General features: G+C 43.0%; 1 protein-coding gene across 12 annotated transcripts in view; it reads left to right on the forward strand.

The window, feature by feature from the left end:
* Mast4 (microtubule associated serine/threonine kinase family member 4) overlaps positions 1 to 18,105 on the forward strand; it is a 579,791-nt gene that overhangs the window by 516,988 nt on the left and 44,698 nt on the right. For all 12 annotated transcript variants that reach the window (XM_041663594.1, XM_041663599.1, XM_041663595.1 and 9 more), the window contains 6 exons: positions 355 to 430; positions 2,327 to 2,536; positions 7,123 to 7,224; positions 8,742 to 8,874; positions 12,618 to 12,685; positions 14,930 to 15,015. In XM_041663594.1, the coding sequence (XP_041519528.1) occupies positions 355 to 430; positions 2,327 to 2,536; positions 7,123 to 7,224; positions 8,742 to 8,874; positions 12,618 to 12,685; positions 14,930 to 15,015 (675 nt within the window). The remainder of the gene's footprint in view (positions 1 to 354; positions 431 to 2,326; positions 2,537 to 7,122; positions 7,225 to 8,741; positions 8,875 to 12,617; positions 12,686 to 14,929; positions 15,016 to 18,105) is intronic.

The following is an 18,105-nucleotide window of genomic DNA, read 5'->3' on the forward strand; positions in this document are numbered from 1 at the left end:
GCCTCCCCATTTTGTTTGATACTGCAATTCATTGACTGGTTGCCACAACTGCACAAGCTCATGCCACGTGCATGACACAATCGCCCCGCAAGGCCATCTCCTGACCGAGTACCGTGACTGTAATTATTCTGTAGCATTGTGTTATGAATCCTATCCATGGTGTCTGTGTGAGTTGAGGTATGTATGCATATGGGTGTGCCAATGACTGACCTTGCAGTTCGTTACCTAAGACAACTGCTTTTCATATGAGGGTTGCACCATACTTTTCCGATGCAACTGGCTGTTTATAAATCAAAGGCTTATTTCCATCTCATGCTGCGGCAGGTTTAAAAGGGTAATTTGCTTTGCTTGCAGCCCTGGACGTTCCCCCGCCTGCTGTGACCATGAAATAATTATGATGAACCATGTCTACAAAGAAAGGTTCCCAAAGGTAAGTGGATGGGAATGGAGAAGCCTGGCACCTCAGGGATCGGGCACCATAGGCTTTGCCTCTGCAAGACGGTGTTGTTAACACAAGTGAGGGTCCAACCCAGTAATGACTTGAATTAAATAGCACCGTAGCCTGCTTGGGAGGAGAAAGCAATCAAACAGATGTGAAGCGAGCAGCTGCTGAGAACTCAGCACCCTGTGTGGTGCATGTTGCTGGTGGGTACCCAGCAGCAGGGGCCCTGGCAGGTACAGGAGGAGAGGCTCCACCCTCAAAGGCTCTACACCCTTTGGACTCTTTGAACCTATGTTCCTCATCTTCTGTGCGATTGTCAAGAGCACCTTTTTTTTTTTCTCAGAAGACATAGCTTGCTGTGTCCTGAACACTGTGTTTATTCTTTGAAACCTCATTTTCCTTTCCCATCTTCTGTTCTACACCTGTTACCATAGCAGTAGAGATACCTTGGCATGTTCTGCTGCTCAGCTGGTGAAAGGGGTTAGAACGAAGCCGGAATGCAGTATGAAGGCTTCTTCCCGGGTTTGGTGACCAGTAGCACTTCTCTGAGGGACCCCTTCACCAACCTCAGTTCCCCGCCCCCTCAGCCATGTGGCTCTGCATAGCAGGGCAAAGGCCGCCTCCCCACAGCACTTGGGCCCTCACCTACTGCTTTTGTCACTAGCCGCATGAGAACAAAGGGAGGTCTTAGGATTCATAAACAAGGAGCAGGGTACTTATTATTTGTCATGAACCTACCATCGATGGCATTGACTAGCACTGTTTTACCTATTTACCACATGTCACTTGCCCACCAGGAAAGCAGATATTGATTATGCCTAGTTAATGAGGCTCAATGTTAAGAGCAGAGCAGAAGGAAGAGGAAATAATCTCTCTGCCTATGTAGCTCTTGTAGACTAGGAATATTGATCAGCTAGTAGGCAATCACAGGGAAGAAAAGGAAGGGTGGAAAGCAAATTGTAGATCTTTTTTGAGGGTATCCCCTTGGCCGTGAGCTAAGGGGACAGCGTTTGCAGTTAAGGATAGAGTGCTATGTGTATATTTCTGTCACACTGAAACCTTGCCAAGAAAACAAACTTTTGGCTCATACTGGGTAACTCTGGCACAATTCTGAGTTTGGAATAACAACTAAAGAAATACTTCATATTTTTGATAACCCATCTGAAGGGTCTATGAACATAGCCCTCCACAAACACCTTAGAGTTATTTCAAGAAGCTTATGTGGACCAGCTTGCATTCAATGAGACATCAGCAGAGGGAATCGATGGCCAGAAATACACCTTTTCATTTGATACCTCAAAGGTTTATAATTTATATTCCCTTTGATGAGGAGGTATCTCCCGCTTCTTCACACCCCCCCCCCTCCTCTTTCTCTTTATTTTTAAAGCAGTATTAGCTTCCTAGTGGAAAGCATGGGAATTTTCTGTAGGCTCCTTCCCCACATGTACACATCTTCCTGTAGTATCATTGTCTTCACCAGACTGGTTGGTGCCTTGGCCAGTGGTTGATGAGGTTCTCAGAGGCAGCATTAATACCCACAGTCAACATTCACACTCGTTCTTGGTGGTGTCAGTCAGTGGGCTCAAACTAATGCATACTGACGTGTGTGTGCTGTGATTATAGCATGCAGAAGGGAAGCTTCTTTTCTCCTGTGTGTGTTGTTGTTATTACTGTACTTAGAAATTGAGTACAGGACCTCACTCACGCTAGCCAAGTGCTCTGCCAGTGAGATGCACTCAGGCTCCCAAACGAGGCTTCTTTCACTTGTAATTCTGAGGAGTCTATTTAATAACCCAGAGGGGTCTGGGAAGATGGAAGAGTGCTTGTTGCGTGGTTCGTGCATATCTCCCAGTGTTACACCTATGTGTGTGTCCCCCACAACAGGCTACGGCTCAGATGGAAGAACGTCTAAGGGAAATCATCACCAGCTACTCCCCAGACAATGTCCTCCCCTTGGCAGATGGGGTGCTGAGCTTCACCCACCATCAGATCATCGAGCTGGCTCGCGACTGTTTGGACAAATCCCACCAGGGCCTCATCACGTCACGATACTTTCTTGAGTTGCAGCACAAGTTAGATAAGTTGCTCCAGGAGGTAAGAGCAAAGTGCCGTTCACGTGGCTTGCTTCTGATTTGTTTTGCCTTCCTTTTGGCAAAATATTTTCTTATGAAACCATTCGCTTATAAATAATTAGTGAAAAAAAAGTGGAGTTCACATTCCAGAAAAGCGTGCGGCGTGGGAAGGGGGACACACACAGACATGCACAGCAAATGTGCAAGCAAGCCTAAACTGCTTGCTACCTGCTGTGAGTTGGCTCTGGCCATTATGTATAGTAGGATAAAGTTAATGTAATCATCTTTACGGGGACCTAGGGACCTAACGATCTATGACTCTAGGATAAGTGGATTGTGAAGGATTATTAAGCAGCCATTCCCCACTCCCACAACTTTCCCTATAAAATTATAAATTGCCCGAGTGTATGCGAGTTGCTTGATGGAGTTATCTAATTTTAATATCTAAAAAAGCTAAATGGAAAATTGCCGGCTTTTACTGGACTGTGTGTCCTATTAATTAACCTGCATGTGCTGTTGGGTAGTAAATGGCAACTTCTATTTTCCTGAGTATTAATTCTTCCTCTAACAAAATAGCCAATTTCCGAAATGACAGATAAACAGGGGATCCCATCCGTCTAACACGCTCATGCCCGGCTCCTGATAACACCTAGGAAGGGAAGGGAATGTGTCAGAGGAATAGCATTTAGTGTATGATACAGCTCTTCTGACTGAAGTTGATTGGCCGCAGCCTACACGGGGAACCTATTTAACCTATATGTGGATTTATAGTGTTTATGTGTCTCATGGGGCATAAATTATATCCGTGTAAATGTAATCCTGACAGTTTTTTTCCCCTCTGAATGACTATAAGTAATCCCACTAAACTGAAGGCAAATACTAACATCCTACTTTTGAGCAACCCATCTGTCCTTCCCCCCACACGACTGAGTTCTGGCAGGATGAGAAGATGCCTCTCTGGCTGGCAGCTGCCATTTCCTCTTCTTTTCTCATCCAGGTTTCCCAGCAGCATTTTCACCATGGTTCTTCCCATTCCTCGCGCAGCACTACGAAAGCGGTGCTCCGTAGATTGTCAGGGAGGGGGACATACAGCTTTCAGGCTTGCTGGTTACTAGTTGACTGTTTGACATAAACCAGTTCTGCCGTAAACTGAAGCGAAAAGGGAGGTGCCTGGGAATGGCCATGTACCTGCGTATCCTGGCCATGTGCACTCACTGGGAAGACTGCTCAGGATTAGTCGTACTGAGCCCAGCACACACGGCACTGGTACACGGATGGTGATGCATGGACCAGCACTAGCCATGGACTGTACTTCTTCTGGAACATGAGGACTCTGCAGAGCCGCGTGTTTTTGTTTTATTTTGTTTTGCATACCTACAATGGTTTGCAACATGTAGAAGTTCCCTAATATTTTATCCCCTGAATGACTTCTGAATGCCTCCCATGATACTGATGTCCTGCCCTTAGGATCCACATTCAGTTTACTGGAGGAGGCCCCTTTTACTGCAGCTCCTACACCCATCTCCTTTCCATCCCTTAACTGTTTTACTTTCGTCTTGGTACCTCTCCATCATTTCTTCCCTGTTTCTTATGAGGGTTTCCTTCCCAGCTTGCATTTTCTATGAGTGCGTTTTTTCCAGTCTCACTGTGTTCCCCCGCTTCTCCTCCCACGGCTGGTGATCTTGTTGTCTGTCTTGAATGACAGTCCCTTGGACTTTAGTGGCTTTCAATGCATATCGCAGACCAACAGCTTGTGGTCAGACTTAAGATTCATGTGTCTGCCTGCCTCTCAGAGAGCTTTGTATTTGGGTAGCCTTCCGGAGCAGTGGTGGGTAAACCCAACATGGCTCAAGTAACTTAGCACACTCTTAACTGGAGCTTTGAGTACTGAGGGCTTTGCCTCTGTCTTGGTTAGGGTTTCTATTGCTGTGAAGAGACACCATGGCCACAGCAGCTCTTATAAAGGAAACCATTTAATGGAGGTGGCAGCTTACAGTGCCAGAGGTTTAGCGGCCACCCATGGTAGCATCATAAGGACCGGCTTAGTCCTGTGTGTTCTCCTTCCTCTCTAGAAAGTTCCTGAAGGAGGTAGATCCAATACCCAGAGTTAATTAGATAAAAATCCCCCCCTATATTTTTGTTGATGTATGGCAGACGTGGCAGATTGTTTCATGGCAATTAAAAATAAATCTTAGCATTTCAAGGATCTTCTGAGTGGGCGGTGTGACAGATGAAAAAGGTTAATTTTTAGAGACATTTCTCTTTGAGCCGGAGAAGCACGTATACCAGTGGCCTAAAGGTTGTTGTTGGGAAGAAGTAAGGATGTTTTCTTATGCCTCTTTACAGATACAGTTTCTTTCCATCATTTACAACAATTCAGTCTCCCTTTAGAGGCACACTGCCAGTGTGAGCCCAGAGCCTGGAGCAAACCTGTCTGAGAGGAACATGCTCCTTTTAGGGAGAGCAGAGCTGTGGGAACATGCTGTGGCCTCTCTGGCGAGCTGTTGTCCCTTCCCAGATGTGACACTCTGAGCCCAGCAAGCCTGTCTCCTTACCATTTTTTCCATTGGCAATCTTAAGCATAACCCCAGGCGCTGATCCCCCTATGGCTTGAATAGCCTGATTTAACAGATGCCCTTTAAAGTCCCGGGTTGAGGTCAATTTCAAAAGAATGCTTTTATGTCTGCAGTCTCTTTTTCACTAAGGTGTGTTTAGCCAAAGAAGACAAAACACAAAGGAAACCCTAGCTCTCAAATCTGGGTCACAGGTCTTTCTCAATAGTGGCCAATACTTACAATACAGACTCAGGGACTCCTCTAGCGCCTTTGGAGCTGCCGCAAGAGACCATGAAGCCACTTTCTTCTCATGCTGTGCCCCTTCACTGGGTGTTGCTTTAGTGAAGTTGGTCTTCCTGCACCAGTTTGGTAAATAAAATATTATTTGAGCTAATAGAGTTCATATGTCTTGCAGTAAGACATAGCTGGTAATTGTTAGAAGTTGGGATGTGTCATCATGTTTATGGGTTTTGAAAGGAAATTTTCAGTTTGAATTGGCCATTTCTCCTTTGGGGAGAACAATGGTGTACCTCAGTGTCCTCGAGAGTCAGTGTGTTTGTGAATTCATAAGACAGCAATTAGTATAGCAACATCCTGCTCCAAGTGTCACCAAGAAGTTAGACAACTTTTTGTATGTTCTTCAGTTTATCTTTGGAGGTCTGTGTTTCATTAATGATGAACTACAAAAGGAAATACTCATGGTAAAATACAAAATAATCATGGTATTTATCCAAAATTCTTTTTTCTTGCATAACAAATATTAGAAGAAAATTTAAAGATAACTTGTGTTTGAGGTGAGGGGTATTTTTACCTAAAGATATAGAACATATTCTATAGTTATTTCCTCATTTTTATTTTCATGCAAGCTGTTGTTAGGATATTAGCTTAAATGCAGTATATATGTTAGAATCATTTTTCTTAAGTTTTGTCTACAATTGGAGATAGGACTTGTCATCGGTGAATACCCCTAAGCTTGATAAAAAATGTTTCTTAATGTTTCTGAAATTATAACCTATGGCACCAGAAATGCATTAGTTTCTTTTCCTAAATCCTTAAAATATGTATCATCAAACCTTAAAATTTCTTATATTTTTGGTTGTGAACCTAGCCTTTAACGGCTGAGTGGGGAACAAGGGGGAGGGTGGAAGGGGAGAGGGAGGAAGGAAAGGGAGTGGGAAAATGTATAGCTCAATAAGAACAATTGAAAATACAAACAAAACAAAAAGAACCTTAAAAATTATGAGAGCCTTAAAAAATGAACATGAATGGTTTTCATTCAGATTTTTATCCCATGCCAGCCTTAATATTGTATTGTTAGATTCCTTCAAATAATATTAAAAATGTCAGTGACAATTAACAAGTTGAGCCTTGCTGTTGCAATACTTACTGTGTTTAGGCAACATGTAAAATCAAATTTAACACACACTTAAGCCCATTTAGTGTGCCTGAGCTAAGTGCCTAGGTGTTATTTATTCCACAAGGGTCGTTGGATCTATGTGTATATCAGAATATAAACAACATCTCCTTAACATGTGCACTGGGACTGCATACATCCCAGAGGTGATAAAATAACTAACATGCAGGTTCATCATACCGTCTGCATAAACTACATTCCATGAGCGCGTTAGATGCCCGTGTTAGATGGCAAGGATAACAGAAACATTCCACATCTACCTTAGACATGTATGTCCACAGTGTTGCATCGGCTGAGTCCACGCTCTTGCCCAGCTGCCTCTGCTGGCATCCTGTTCTTAGTGGGACATAAAATTAATGTCTCCTTCATTCATGGCTCATGTTAACAGGTCCTTATCCTTACATTTGATTTCTAAAAGATAATAAATCAAAGTTTTGCAATTAAACTTTAGCTAATAGAGCTATTTTGTCGATGTCTGATAGTGTCCATTTACGTCAGAGATAATGCCTGTTGAAAGTGTTTTTTAAGTCGCTTAATTTCTGATTTAAAAGAAATTACCTAATTAGCATGCTTTGCCGATTTTCTCTCCCATTTAGTGGAGCCCTCTGTATCATTTTTCTGTTCATTGCTTTTTCATAGGCCCATGATCGCTCCGAAAGTGGAGAACTGGCATTTATTAAACAGCTAGTCCGAAAGATCTTAATTGTTATTGCCCGCCCTGCTCGGCTATTGGAGTGCTTGGTGAGTTGCCTGTAGATGTGACTGTACTATTTATTGTCAACTGTGGGAAGTAGCGACCATCCGGAAGCTCCAGTTCCATTTCACTTCAACCACGGGCGCTAAATAAAAAGAGTCAGGAGGGCCTACAACCTGTGAATGCTCACGATGGCGTCCATACGTGGCCCGTCTTCTCTGACTCTGAGAAGGCATTCTGGCAGCGGTGCAGTTATTAAGCAGTAGTCAGATTGTATTCTGGTCAAACCTGCAGGATGATCAGACAATAATATGCTTGACTTTAACCGTACGCCACCCCTAATTTAAACTGCTCCCCATGCCTCATGTTTCTGGAGTTGCTAAGGTTCATCAGAGGGAAGTCGGAGATATGGTGACCCATGCCTACAACTAGCACTTTTAAAATGCATTGTGTTAGAAATACAGGCTGGTTGACAGCCCATTTGAAAGACATCATCCAGATCAGGAGGGAGAGACTTTTAGGCATTGGCTACCTTTAGTGTTTGTATCTTTTTGGTCAGTGATCATGTCTTCTTCTTTTTTTTCAATTTTGTTCTGGTTTTATGGTACTTTGAGATTTCAGTCAAAACTGTAATCAAAGTTGATTATCTGGGCAGAAGAATTCTGTAAGGGCCTGTTAAGACGGTATTAAAATTGACTTTAACTTCTGCTGACGACTAATCTCTCTCCGTGTGTGACAGCTTCTGGCATCACTCATGATACGTAAGCGGTCGCAGGTGCTTTGGTTTCATTGTCACTTTAATTAGCATTCATCGTGTTTTATGAAATGGAAATATTCATAGCTCCATAAATACATAAAAGTGCCTGATGAGACACAGTAGGGGAGACTTTGGGGGAAAAGCACACCAGGCTGGGCATGGTGGCGCACGCGCGCGCACACACACACACACACACACACACACACCTCAGTAGTCTGCTACTCAGGAGACTAAGGTGGAAGGTTGGACCCCTTAAGTTGAGGAATCTGAGGCTGGCCCAGGCAAAACACTGAGACCTCAGCTCATAAAGGAGCAACAGTAATGGAGCACAAGTTCTAATTGGTCTTAATAATAAAAACCTCGAGTCAGTTATGGGGTTAATGCTAAAAGATCAGAGAAGGAGCCAGCCACTAGAAAGGCTTTATACCTCTAACTAATGCTTAGCCCGAAGGTGGCAAGATCCTGTCTCAATGAATCCTCAGACTGAATGCCTTGAGCTCCTGTCTCCTCCTAGCTTATATTCCTCTCTTCACCCACCCATACCCCTTCCTGTTTCCACCTCCCCAGTGCCGGGATTAAAGGCGTGTGACTCCCAAATACTGAGATTAATGGTGCGGGCCTTGCCTTGGACGATGAATAGACTTCAAATATAAAGTGAGAATTCTTTACTGGGTAGAGGCCTCTGCTTCCTCTTCATATGTAACTTTCAACCACGTCAGCTATGCTGTAAATAAGATGCAGGTAATAAAACTTCAGACCTATTTGACTCAAGAAAATATTTACTAATCTATGCTTGTCATTTGCCAGGAATTTGATCCTGAAGAATTTTACTACCTATTGGAAGCCGCAGAAGGCCATGCCAAAGAAGGCCAGGGAATCAAAACTGACATTCCCCGGTACATCATCAGCCAACTGGGGCTCAATAAGGACCCTCTGGAAGGTGAGTGCGCTAGTAGAGTTGCCTTGTCCTTTCTCTGACCATGGCATCTAGAACTTCATAATGAGTCTTTACTTTCCTTGTGTTGGATATCTCTATGAAAAAGCCCCCTTTGGGGGAGCCCAGTTAGTATTTGAAAAACAGAGCCATCCTTGAGTACAGAGGAGGAAACGGACATGCCCCAGTGCGTGTCAGCTAGAGGATGGGCTGGCCTCTCCCGACTAGAGCCCTGCAGTCCTGAGAGTGCTTGCTGTCTGCTGGAGCACGTGGATTCCGTCTTCCCAGAGTCCTTCTTTTGCAAAGCTCAGTGGGCTCCCTCTGGAGAGCACTTTTAATTTTCCGAGTGTTTCTAAAAATCGTCATTCATTTAAAGTTGACATTTCACTTTAATCTAGGAGTAAAGCCGCTACAGTGGATGGCTTTAAATTGAGAGCAGTGTTGGGAGGTACATTTTTAGCTTACTTATCTCAAGTAAGCAAGAAAAACTGTGATATGTACAAGAGAGCCAGTGGTCGAAAAAGAGCTCCTTTTAAAGCTTGTAAGAGGTTGCATGGTTGATTCACATAAAGAAAGAAAAGCGTGTTAAATTTAGGAACTCAGAAATGTTCTGAAGCAGTTTCCTAAAATATTTAATATTGCTGTCCCCTCCCATCCTTTCTGGTTCACAGTTATATCATTGTTATATATTGTTATATTCAACACTTGTGTTTTGGTATGTACAACACTTAGTCTGCATACCAGCCCAAAGGACTCATAACCAGCCATTGACACCCTATCTCCAAATTGTCTTCCTGGTTCATTAAATTGAATTTGCAGTGTTTAACCTGCCCAATTGTTTGTGATGGAGGTAAATGTTGGCGCAGAGACTTTTCTCTTCTGTCCAAAGCTAGGGAGCCTTCGGCTTTCTGCCCTGCTCTTTCCTGCTCTCCCCGCTTTGTTTGCTCTTGCAGACGTTGTATCTTTGCTTCTAGGGAAATGATGCATGCATTTCTGGGAGATAATGCCAGATAAATTTATACTGTACTGAAAGTGAACCACAACAGATTCATCACTTACCGAGACTGGTGGCTGCCTTTCTGAAAAGTTCCCTGGGGAGAGATTTTCTCCCATGGCTTTTAAATTACCATCTTTACCTTTCGGAATCATGAGTCTTCAGAAACGGTTTAAATCAATGAAATAAAAAGGGCAGATGTTTAATGGTATTTAGATGAGTTTTAAAAAATCTCTTCAGGCATTACAAAATGATGGCTTAGCCTCCTGCCTCGAACGCTGACTCCTGGCTCCATCCCATTACTGCCCACTGTTTACAAATAATATGGATTTCCCAGATAACAGTTATTTAGCCGAAATTCTGTTTAAAACAGAACCATCTTTTAATTTTTTTTTTTCTAAAACAATTGGAGAGCGGAGGCTGCCAGAGCCTGTTAGGGTGACTCTTCACGCGACATTGCTAAGGCTGCATCGGCCAGTGTCTTGTCAGCCAGTGAGTCCTGTGCGGGTTTCCGCCCTGGCAGTAAATGTCACTACAGGAAGAACTTTGGCACATGAATAATGTTATGTTCTCTTCTATATCTAAATAGATGTTTTTTTTAAAAAAAAAAACAGTAGTGATCTTTCACACATTTGAGTTGTGTAAATATATCCCTGGGAATTTTTCTATACTCCAAATAATTTTCATGATTCATTTGGAGAATAGTTTTCCAATATGTATTTTAATGTTTAAAATGTGATGTCTCCAGGTAATTTGATGACAAACCTTGAGATACTTTTCCTTCCTTTTCTTCATAACATCAACACAGACAAAGTTGGACTGTCCTTTGGTTCACAGGAATGAGGTCTAGGCCAGACTGTGGTCCTCTAGGGGCAAATACATAAGCTACTTTGTGTCTCCATAAAATTAAACAAGTCACATAGCAGGAGTGCTCTTCTATAGATGTGATCTCTGTGTGGGACAGCACAGTATCTGTGTATCAAATAGAAATCCCTATAGCTAGCTCTGCTACCCAGTACCAGAGCTCATCTCATTGCTTGAGAGCCCCTCAAACCAAGTCTGAGTATCTGCGGTGCTTGTCAAACTCAAGTCTCAGTCATTCCTGTGACACTGAGAAAGCATTTGCTCTCAGCAGAGTTTGACTCAGAAATTTCACCCGTACCTAAAGTGGAGACTTTAGCACCACTGTCCAGCTGTTGCAGAACCCGGAATTTGTACGTTTTCCCCTACAGGCAGTACTCCAGTGTGCCTTCTCGTCTTCTCTCTGTTATGAATAATTGCTGCTCCCAGAAGACAGGAAATAAAGGCCCAAAAAGCAATCTTAAATGCTTACAAAACAGCTTAAAAAAAAAACTATAACTTTTTGGTAACACATTCAGTTTTGAAAAATTAAAAATGCTTTTGGAGAAAATTCTTTCATAGTCCTTATTAATAAAACATGTCTTAAAGATAGTGTGAAGATGAACATTGAATAAATTAGGCTCACTCATTTACTTGTGTAAACTCAAGGATGCTCTCCAAGCCACGGGCTGAGCAATTAGACATTAGATGCCTTTGTCACTTTTAACTAGACCACCAGGGAAGTACTTAAGCTGGTGTCAAGCTTGGGCATCTAGCCCAGAACTGACTACTCTGAACAATGTAATTAATAAATAACAACCAACATTGAATGAGCACTTAATTCTTATTAATGACTACGCTAAGAGCATTGCATGCAGTGGCACACACACTACTCAGAAAAGCTCTGAGACATAATATTGCTCGCGTCTTTCAGAAGAACCTGCAGCTAAAAAGTCACTCAGCTAGGAAGTGACAGCCCAAGTATTTTCATCCCCATCCCCAGGTACCCACCAGTGTAGAGGCATTTCCATTGCATTTTAAGAAATAAAGCCTGCCTGAAGATCTGAGAGGAAAAGAGCCCTACTAGGCAGCCTTACAGACCAGGTTATGATAACACATACTTTTAATCCCAGTAGCCACAATGACACGCACCTTTAATCCCAGTAACAATAATGACAGGCATCTTTAATCCCATAGCCACACTAGTTGCCATAGAAATCGGGTGGTGCATGCCTTTAATCCCAGCCCTAGAGACGATTGTAAAACAGAAAGAGACAGCTCTCAGAATGCAGTCTCAGTCTGAGATTCATGGAGGTAGAATCGCCATTTCAAAGTGAGGTCCAAGTAGGACCTGTAGCAAACCACTGTAGCAAAAACAGTGGCTGGCTGTTTTGCTCTGCAGATCTTTAGGTTGAACCCCAATTTCTGACCCAGAGTTTTTATTAATCGTGCTTCATAGCACATTATCACCTCTGATGAATTATATATTCTTCTGGTCCCTGCAACCAAGAATCATCTCCAAACTGTAGCCAATGCATCTTTGCTGTGTGTTAAAGCCTGGGAAGGCTTGCCTCTCTTGGATTATAGACAAAACTGCCAGCTTACCCAAGGCTTTGCAAGGTAGACTGCGCTTGAGCCAGTGGCTGCTGCTCACTGGAGCAGAGGCCCAGCCGCCCATGCTCCCAGGTCTGACTAGTCATAAAACTGGAGACCCAGAGAAAGTGTTAGGAGAACATGCTCAAAATGGCAGCTGCCATTCTTGACTTTTGGACTGTAGTATGCATATTGGTGTAGAGACCAAAATGTTCTTTCTCTTTTTAAATAATGAGAACTTTTTCTCTTCTGTTTTTGGCTTTGTCTCCTTATACAATTTCAATAATCTTTTTCTTTTTCCTTTGTTTTTTTTTTAACTTAGAAATGGCTCAGTTGGGGAATTATGATAGCGGGACAGCAGAAACACCAGAGACGGATGAATCACTGAGTGTAAGTATCTTTCCTGATGAGATACGATGCCGGTTCTTCTGTTTCTTAGCATCTGGAGATTTTTGGCTGTGTTAATTACTTTATTCCATAAATGTTTATTGTCTGTGGGCAAAGCACGAACATATCATTTTAGTGCCCCACTCCTAAGAAAAGGCAGAAATTTATAAAACGACATCATACACACCAAAATAGCAGCTATGAGAATGAATAACATCTGGGAAGAAAAGATGGCCATGAACTATGAGCTAGTAGATCATTCCATGAATAGATTTCAGAGATGGCCAGTCTCAGAAGATTTTCTAAGGGCATGGCCATTGAGCTGAAATGGGAAAAGGAATAGGAAGGACATAAAGGTACAGAAGCACACACCCTTCAGATGCAAGGTGGATCTAGGGCTAACAGCTTAGAAGACTCCAGAGCTGGAGAGCTTGAAGGAAACTAGTTAGTAGGGTCCTGCTCACATTTGTCAGGTTGCTTTTTTTCTTTAGGTTTTTGAGACAGGGTTTCTCTGCAGCTTTAGAGCCGGTCCTGGAACTCACTCCATAGACCAGGCTGGCCTTGAACTCAGAAATCTACCTGTCTCTGCCTTCCAAGTGCTGGAACTAAAGGCAGGCGCCACCACCTCCTGGCAGGTTGCCCTCTTTTTAAGGATCGTGGGAAGCCACTGAGCAATGAAGGAGAATGTGCGTATGAGAGAGGAGGGAGTAAACAGGGAAGCAAAAGGGATACAGGAATGCCAGTTAAGAGGCAGCATTGGTGGCACTGGGGAGAGTTCCTGATGACCGGGGACATTCTCCTAAGAAGTGAGCACCCTTAGAGAAGCCAGGATGAAGCCAGGTGGGTAGGAAGGTGGGAGCATGTTCTGTAGTCTGAGGTTTGAGAACCCAGACTCTAGATCCAGATTGCCTGGATTTGAAAATGAATGACCTCTTACAAAGTGTGCATACTAGACAGGGGAAGGAGTTTTCTGAGCCCCAGCTTCTCTGCCTGGATAAAAGCTAGATGAAATGTTCCATGTGTAGTGGCCAGGGAAGTGTCCCATAGTTAAGTGCTAATTGACAGTGGCTATGCTAATTTCATTATCATAACTTTTACCGTTGAGATGTGTTGAAACTGCAGTTCCTTTGAAATTTCCAAGAACCATTAAACTGGCGATTGTAGTCTGCAGTACTCAGGCTTGGAGGGAGCAAGCCTTTCCATTGGCAGATCCGAGTGATTTCATCATCAGTGATGGGAAGGAAGAGTTAATGAGCTAAGAGGGCCTGTGCAGAGCCATCAAGTGGTCCCCAGCTTGACTTGCTTCCAGAGAGGAAGCCAGGGAAGTGGATGAAGTCGTGATAAGATTCAGGTCCTATAGCCAGAGGCTAAGAGGAAGTGCAAGAGACTGGCAGCTGTTTGGATTGAGGAGGTCAAGTAGCCCTAAGGCCAGGGACTGGTTCTGTTTTCTGAGTAGAGGTAACAGGATAAGGAAATAGCTGAAGTAGAGTAAGAAGGTAAGGAGTTGGTGTGCAAGCCTTCTAAAGATGAGCAGAGTGCTGGGGGTAGAGATGCCGTCCTGACAGGAGAGACTTGTGCACACCCCAACATCATGGCGTCTTCCAGAATGATGGAGAGGGAATTCTGGACTTGGTGGAGCTAAGCAGCTGCTGAGATGAATGAGGCACAAGAGACTCAAAGCGACAAGGTTATTCCTGTTCATTAAGCTAAACTGTTTAGAGAGCTGTCATTTAGAATGGCGGTATTTAAGACATAGTAAGAGTTCTGGAAAACATGAGTAGGCGTTCCACATCTAAGAAACTGTCACCTGCCATCTGTAGAGTGCCACAGAGTGAAAAAGATACGGTCTGGTCAGGATTGGGGAGTCCACTGAATGAAAAAGATATGGTCTGGTCAGGATTGGAGAGTCTGCATTCTCCCCTAGCACAGGTGACAGCTGTCCTGGCCTTTTCTGAATGAAAGCAGAGGGAAGGTTTGGCATTTTAGATTTAGCATTAAAATGCAGGACCAGGATGAAACTTAAGCTTCTGAAGCTTTCATACGTATTCTTTTGGCATCACGGGCTTGCTTAAATGAAGCTACTAGGGACTCGCTAGGAGCCGCAGCTCAGTTGCTGCTGGGGCAGTGAGATCCTTGGAGCTGGTCCCAGGTCCGCTATTGAGAACACCATAGTCTTCGGGTTAAGCACCGTATTATGGTGTCTCCAAATCGAAACTGCATTTTATCTGTTCACATTCTCTTCCCTAGAGCTCAAATACTTCCCTGAGACTTCGAAGGAAACCCCGAGAGAGTGATTTTGAAACGATTAAATTGATCAGCAATGGAGCCTATGGGTGAGTAATCCAAGCAAGGCCCTCTAGCATATTGTAGCGAACCTGAGTACGACATTTGGTTTCTACTTTTACCTTATGCTTAGTAGATGCTGTCGGGGACTGGTGTTTTAGAAGGCTACTTCTTCCCCTTTGGGTATAACATGAAGCCAGAGTCACTTGAAGTGACATGAAGTCACATGAAGACCCAACTAAAGACATAGTTGGTGACCCAGGACTTATTTTAGAAGATCGGAAAGATTTTATAAAGTAGAAGAAAAATGTTCTATATTCCTGTTTCTATGACTAAATCTGTGCTTGTTGCTGAAAGGCATTTGACTCTTGGTTGATATACGTGTTATATATTGTGTGAAACACGCCACACACATGTGACTTCATATACTAGCATGTTTATTAAATTGGATAAACCACTAAAACCACAGATAGCATTTGTTCCTTGATCGATTTTTATTCCTGAAGGAAGAGAGGTATGCTCTGGAGTCATCCAAATGTCTTCAGAACACGTTCTCACTCTCCAGTGGGCACTAAATTCCTGTCACTTTTTTCCCCCAATTCTTAGTATCCCTTTTCATAATGGATTTTCTTTTCTCAAAAATTTTGAGACAAGGTCTCACGTAATCCAGGCTGACCTTGAACTTCTGTGTAGTTGAGGATGACCTTGAATTTCTAATCCTTCTGTTTCTACCTTCTGAGTGCCAGAATTAGAGGCTTGCATCACTACTGCTTTTCCAACTTTTGTTTTTTTAATTAATTTTTTGGTGTTTTATCCGTTGACATGCTCTTCACACACATGGCACATTTTTGTACCCTGTAACACACTAGTTTTTCAGTATCTGTGTGACGGTGACATCAGAGTTAGTGTTTTCATGTTTTTAAACATTTACTGTTTTTCTATGCTGGGAACCATTGATACCCTCTTGTTGAATTCCTTGATCCATTTCTATAGGCCAGGGGTTCTCAACCCATGATTCATGACCCATTGGGTGTCAAATGACCCATTTGCAGGAGTCAAAGATCAGATATTCTGTCTATCGGATATATGCATTATGATTCATAATGTTTATCACCACATGAAAAACTGTATTAAAGGGTCAAAGCCTAGGAAGGTTGAGCACCACTGCAATAGACAGTTTCCTTCCCAGGCTGTAGAGTAAATAGTGACCATAGCAAATTGTAAATAGTAAATTCTGAGTTACCAGTAAGTAGTATAGAAGGGCGATTAACATGGAAACTATGACCTAATCCATTTTAGATTGCCCAAGAATTCTATCTTAATTAAGTATTAATCCCAATTCCATCTGTATATGAAGAGCAATAAATTATCCCTGAGACATTTATTGTCATTTATCCACAGAGGAGCAGATGAGAAAGTGGTTTTTATTGTGCCGCAAGGGATGTTTCTCCTAACTGGTTTTTCACCTCTAATATTTTCCACACCATTAACTTCACAAAGAACTTAAATATTTGTGAGCCCTCCCTATGCCTCACTGGCTTTCAGGATTATGTCAAATGGCATGTTTCCTGATGCAGCCCATGAATGCTTTTACATGTTATCTTTTTGCAATATTTGCTTTCCTCACTGAAAGTTTTCTAGCATGCAATTTTATATGCCTTTCCTTTGTTTATTGCAGCTTGTTTTGTGTTGTTTTTTTTTTTTTAATCTTTCTGGAAAAAGCCAGCGGGTTGATCTTGCAGGCACAGGGTTGGAGCCCTGTTCAGCTGTTTTTCAGCAGTAAAATGAATTCTGGAGTAAGATGTTCTGAGAAGCAAGACTTTTGTAAATCTTGGGCATGTTTTTAGCAGTATTTGGAGTTCTAATTGGTTGAGTAAACTCATTTGTAGTGCAATTAAACCACTGTATAGTAGATGAGGTGTATCACACTTTGGGGAATGGTGGGGAATATACAAGAAGTTAAACAAGCTGTGAATTAGTAAACACCCAGGATGCAGGCCAAGTCATTAATGGGCTCACAGGCTGCCCATCGGAGCCTCTGCTGATCAGCCAGAACCACTTTCCTCTCTTCTCTTCTCGGATGTAATATCTCATTACATTTCTGACAGATTTCCTTTCTATATGAATTATTTCTAATTTAAAATTGGAATGGAGCTACCCCTGTCAGTTCAACCAGCCATGATGCTTTCTTCCGTCTAGCTGAACAAATAGACCCTTAGATGGGTCAAGGATCTGGGCTCTTCCTCTTGTCTTGGGTATCTGTGTAACAGGGTGTCACTATATACATCAGTGACTCAGAGAAACACAGATAGACTGGGTCCTCGCCGACTGCTGCTGGCGTTAGGCGCTAACCCTCTCATGATAAAATCATGGTAAGACACACAGCACTGTCTTGTTATGCTGACCATACGTGTGATCATGCCATAGTACTCTTTGAAGATGGAAGCTAGTAAATCCTTTCATCTGGCCTCTGTGTCTGTGTTCTCTCTGCAAGAACCTGGTGAGATTGTTGATATCTGTGGAAGAGGCTCTCAGGGCCACAGAGCCTCCTGCAGAGTTCTCCTCTCCTTCCAAGTGTCCTTGGTTAAAACTTTGTTATCCCATTTGAGGAATAAAGATCTAACTTCTTTCTGTTGAATATTGATTGGCTTTCTAAGCCATGACCTCAAATGTTTTTAAAGAAATTTTTACCCCTTTGGATTAGCCCAGGTTGGCCTCAAATTTGCCATGTAGAGCAGACTGGCTTTGAACCCCTGATCCTCTTATTACAGGTGTGTACCACTACACAAGGCTAAAAGAATAACGTGGACTCACTTGTTGAAACACTTGACATTACAACAGTTCTCCCCGATTTTACTTTTCTTTTTGTCCTGGGTACACACTCACCCCTCAAGGGTCAGAGACATTTACTAGTAAGAGCCATGGAGGCCAGCTGACACACAGCCGTTTGCACATGCTATGATCGCCCTTCCTTTCTATGTCCCATTGATGTTTTCCTGCTTGCACTTGTGGATCTGCTGGCTCTCATCTGTGCACTGGGCTTTCAGAGTCATGCTTGCTGACACAGGTGCTCGCTGGGTTTCAGGGACCCTCTCCCACGCCTTACTTTACTTACCTTACATAGGCAGAGAGACATCTGG

Source organism: Microtus oregoni, unplaced genomic scaffold (assembly GCF_018167655.1).
Source record: "Microtus oregoni isolate MIOR12 unplaced genomic scaffold, Mior012 000014F_ref0000157, whole genome shotgun sequence".
NCBI classification, from domain to species: Eukaryota; Metazoa; Chordata; class Mammalia; order Rodentia; family Cricetidae; genus Microtus; species Microtus oregoni.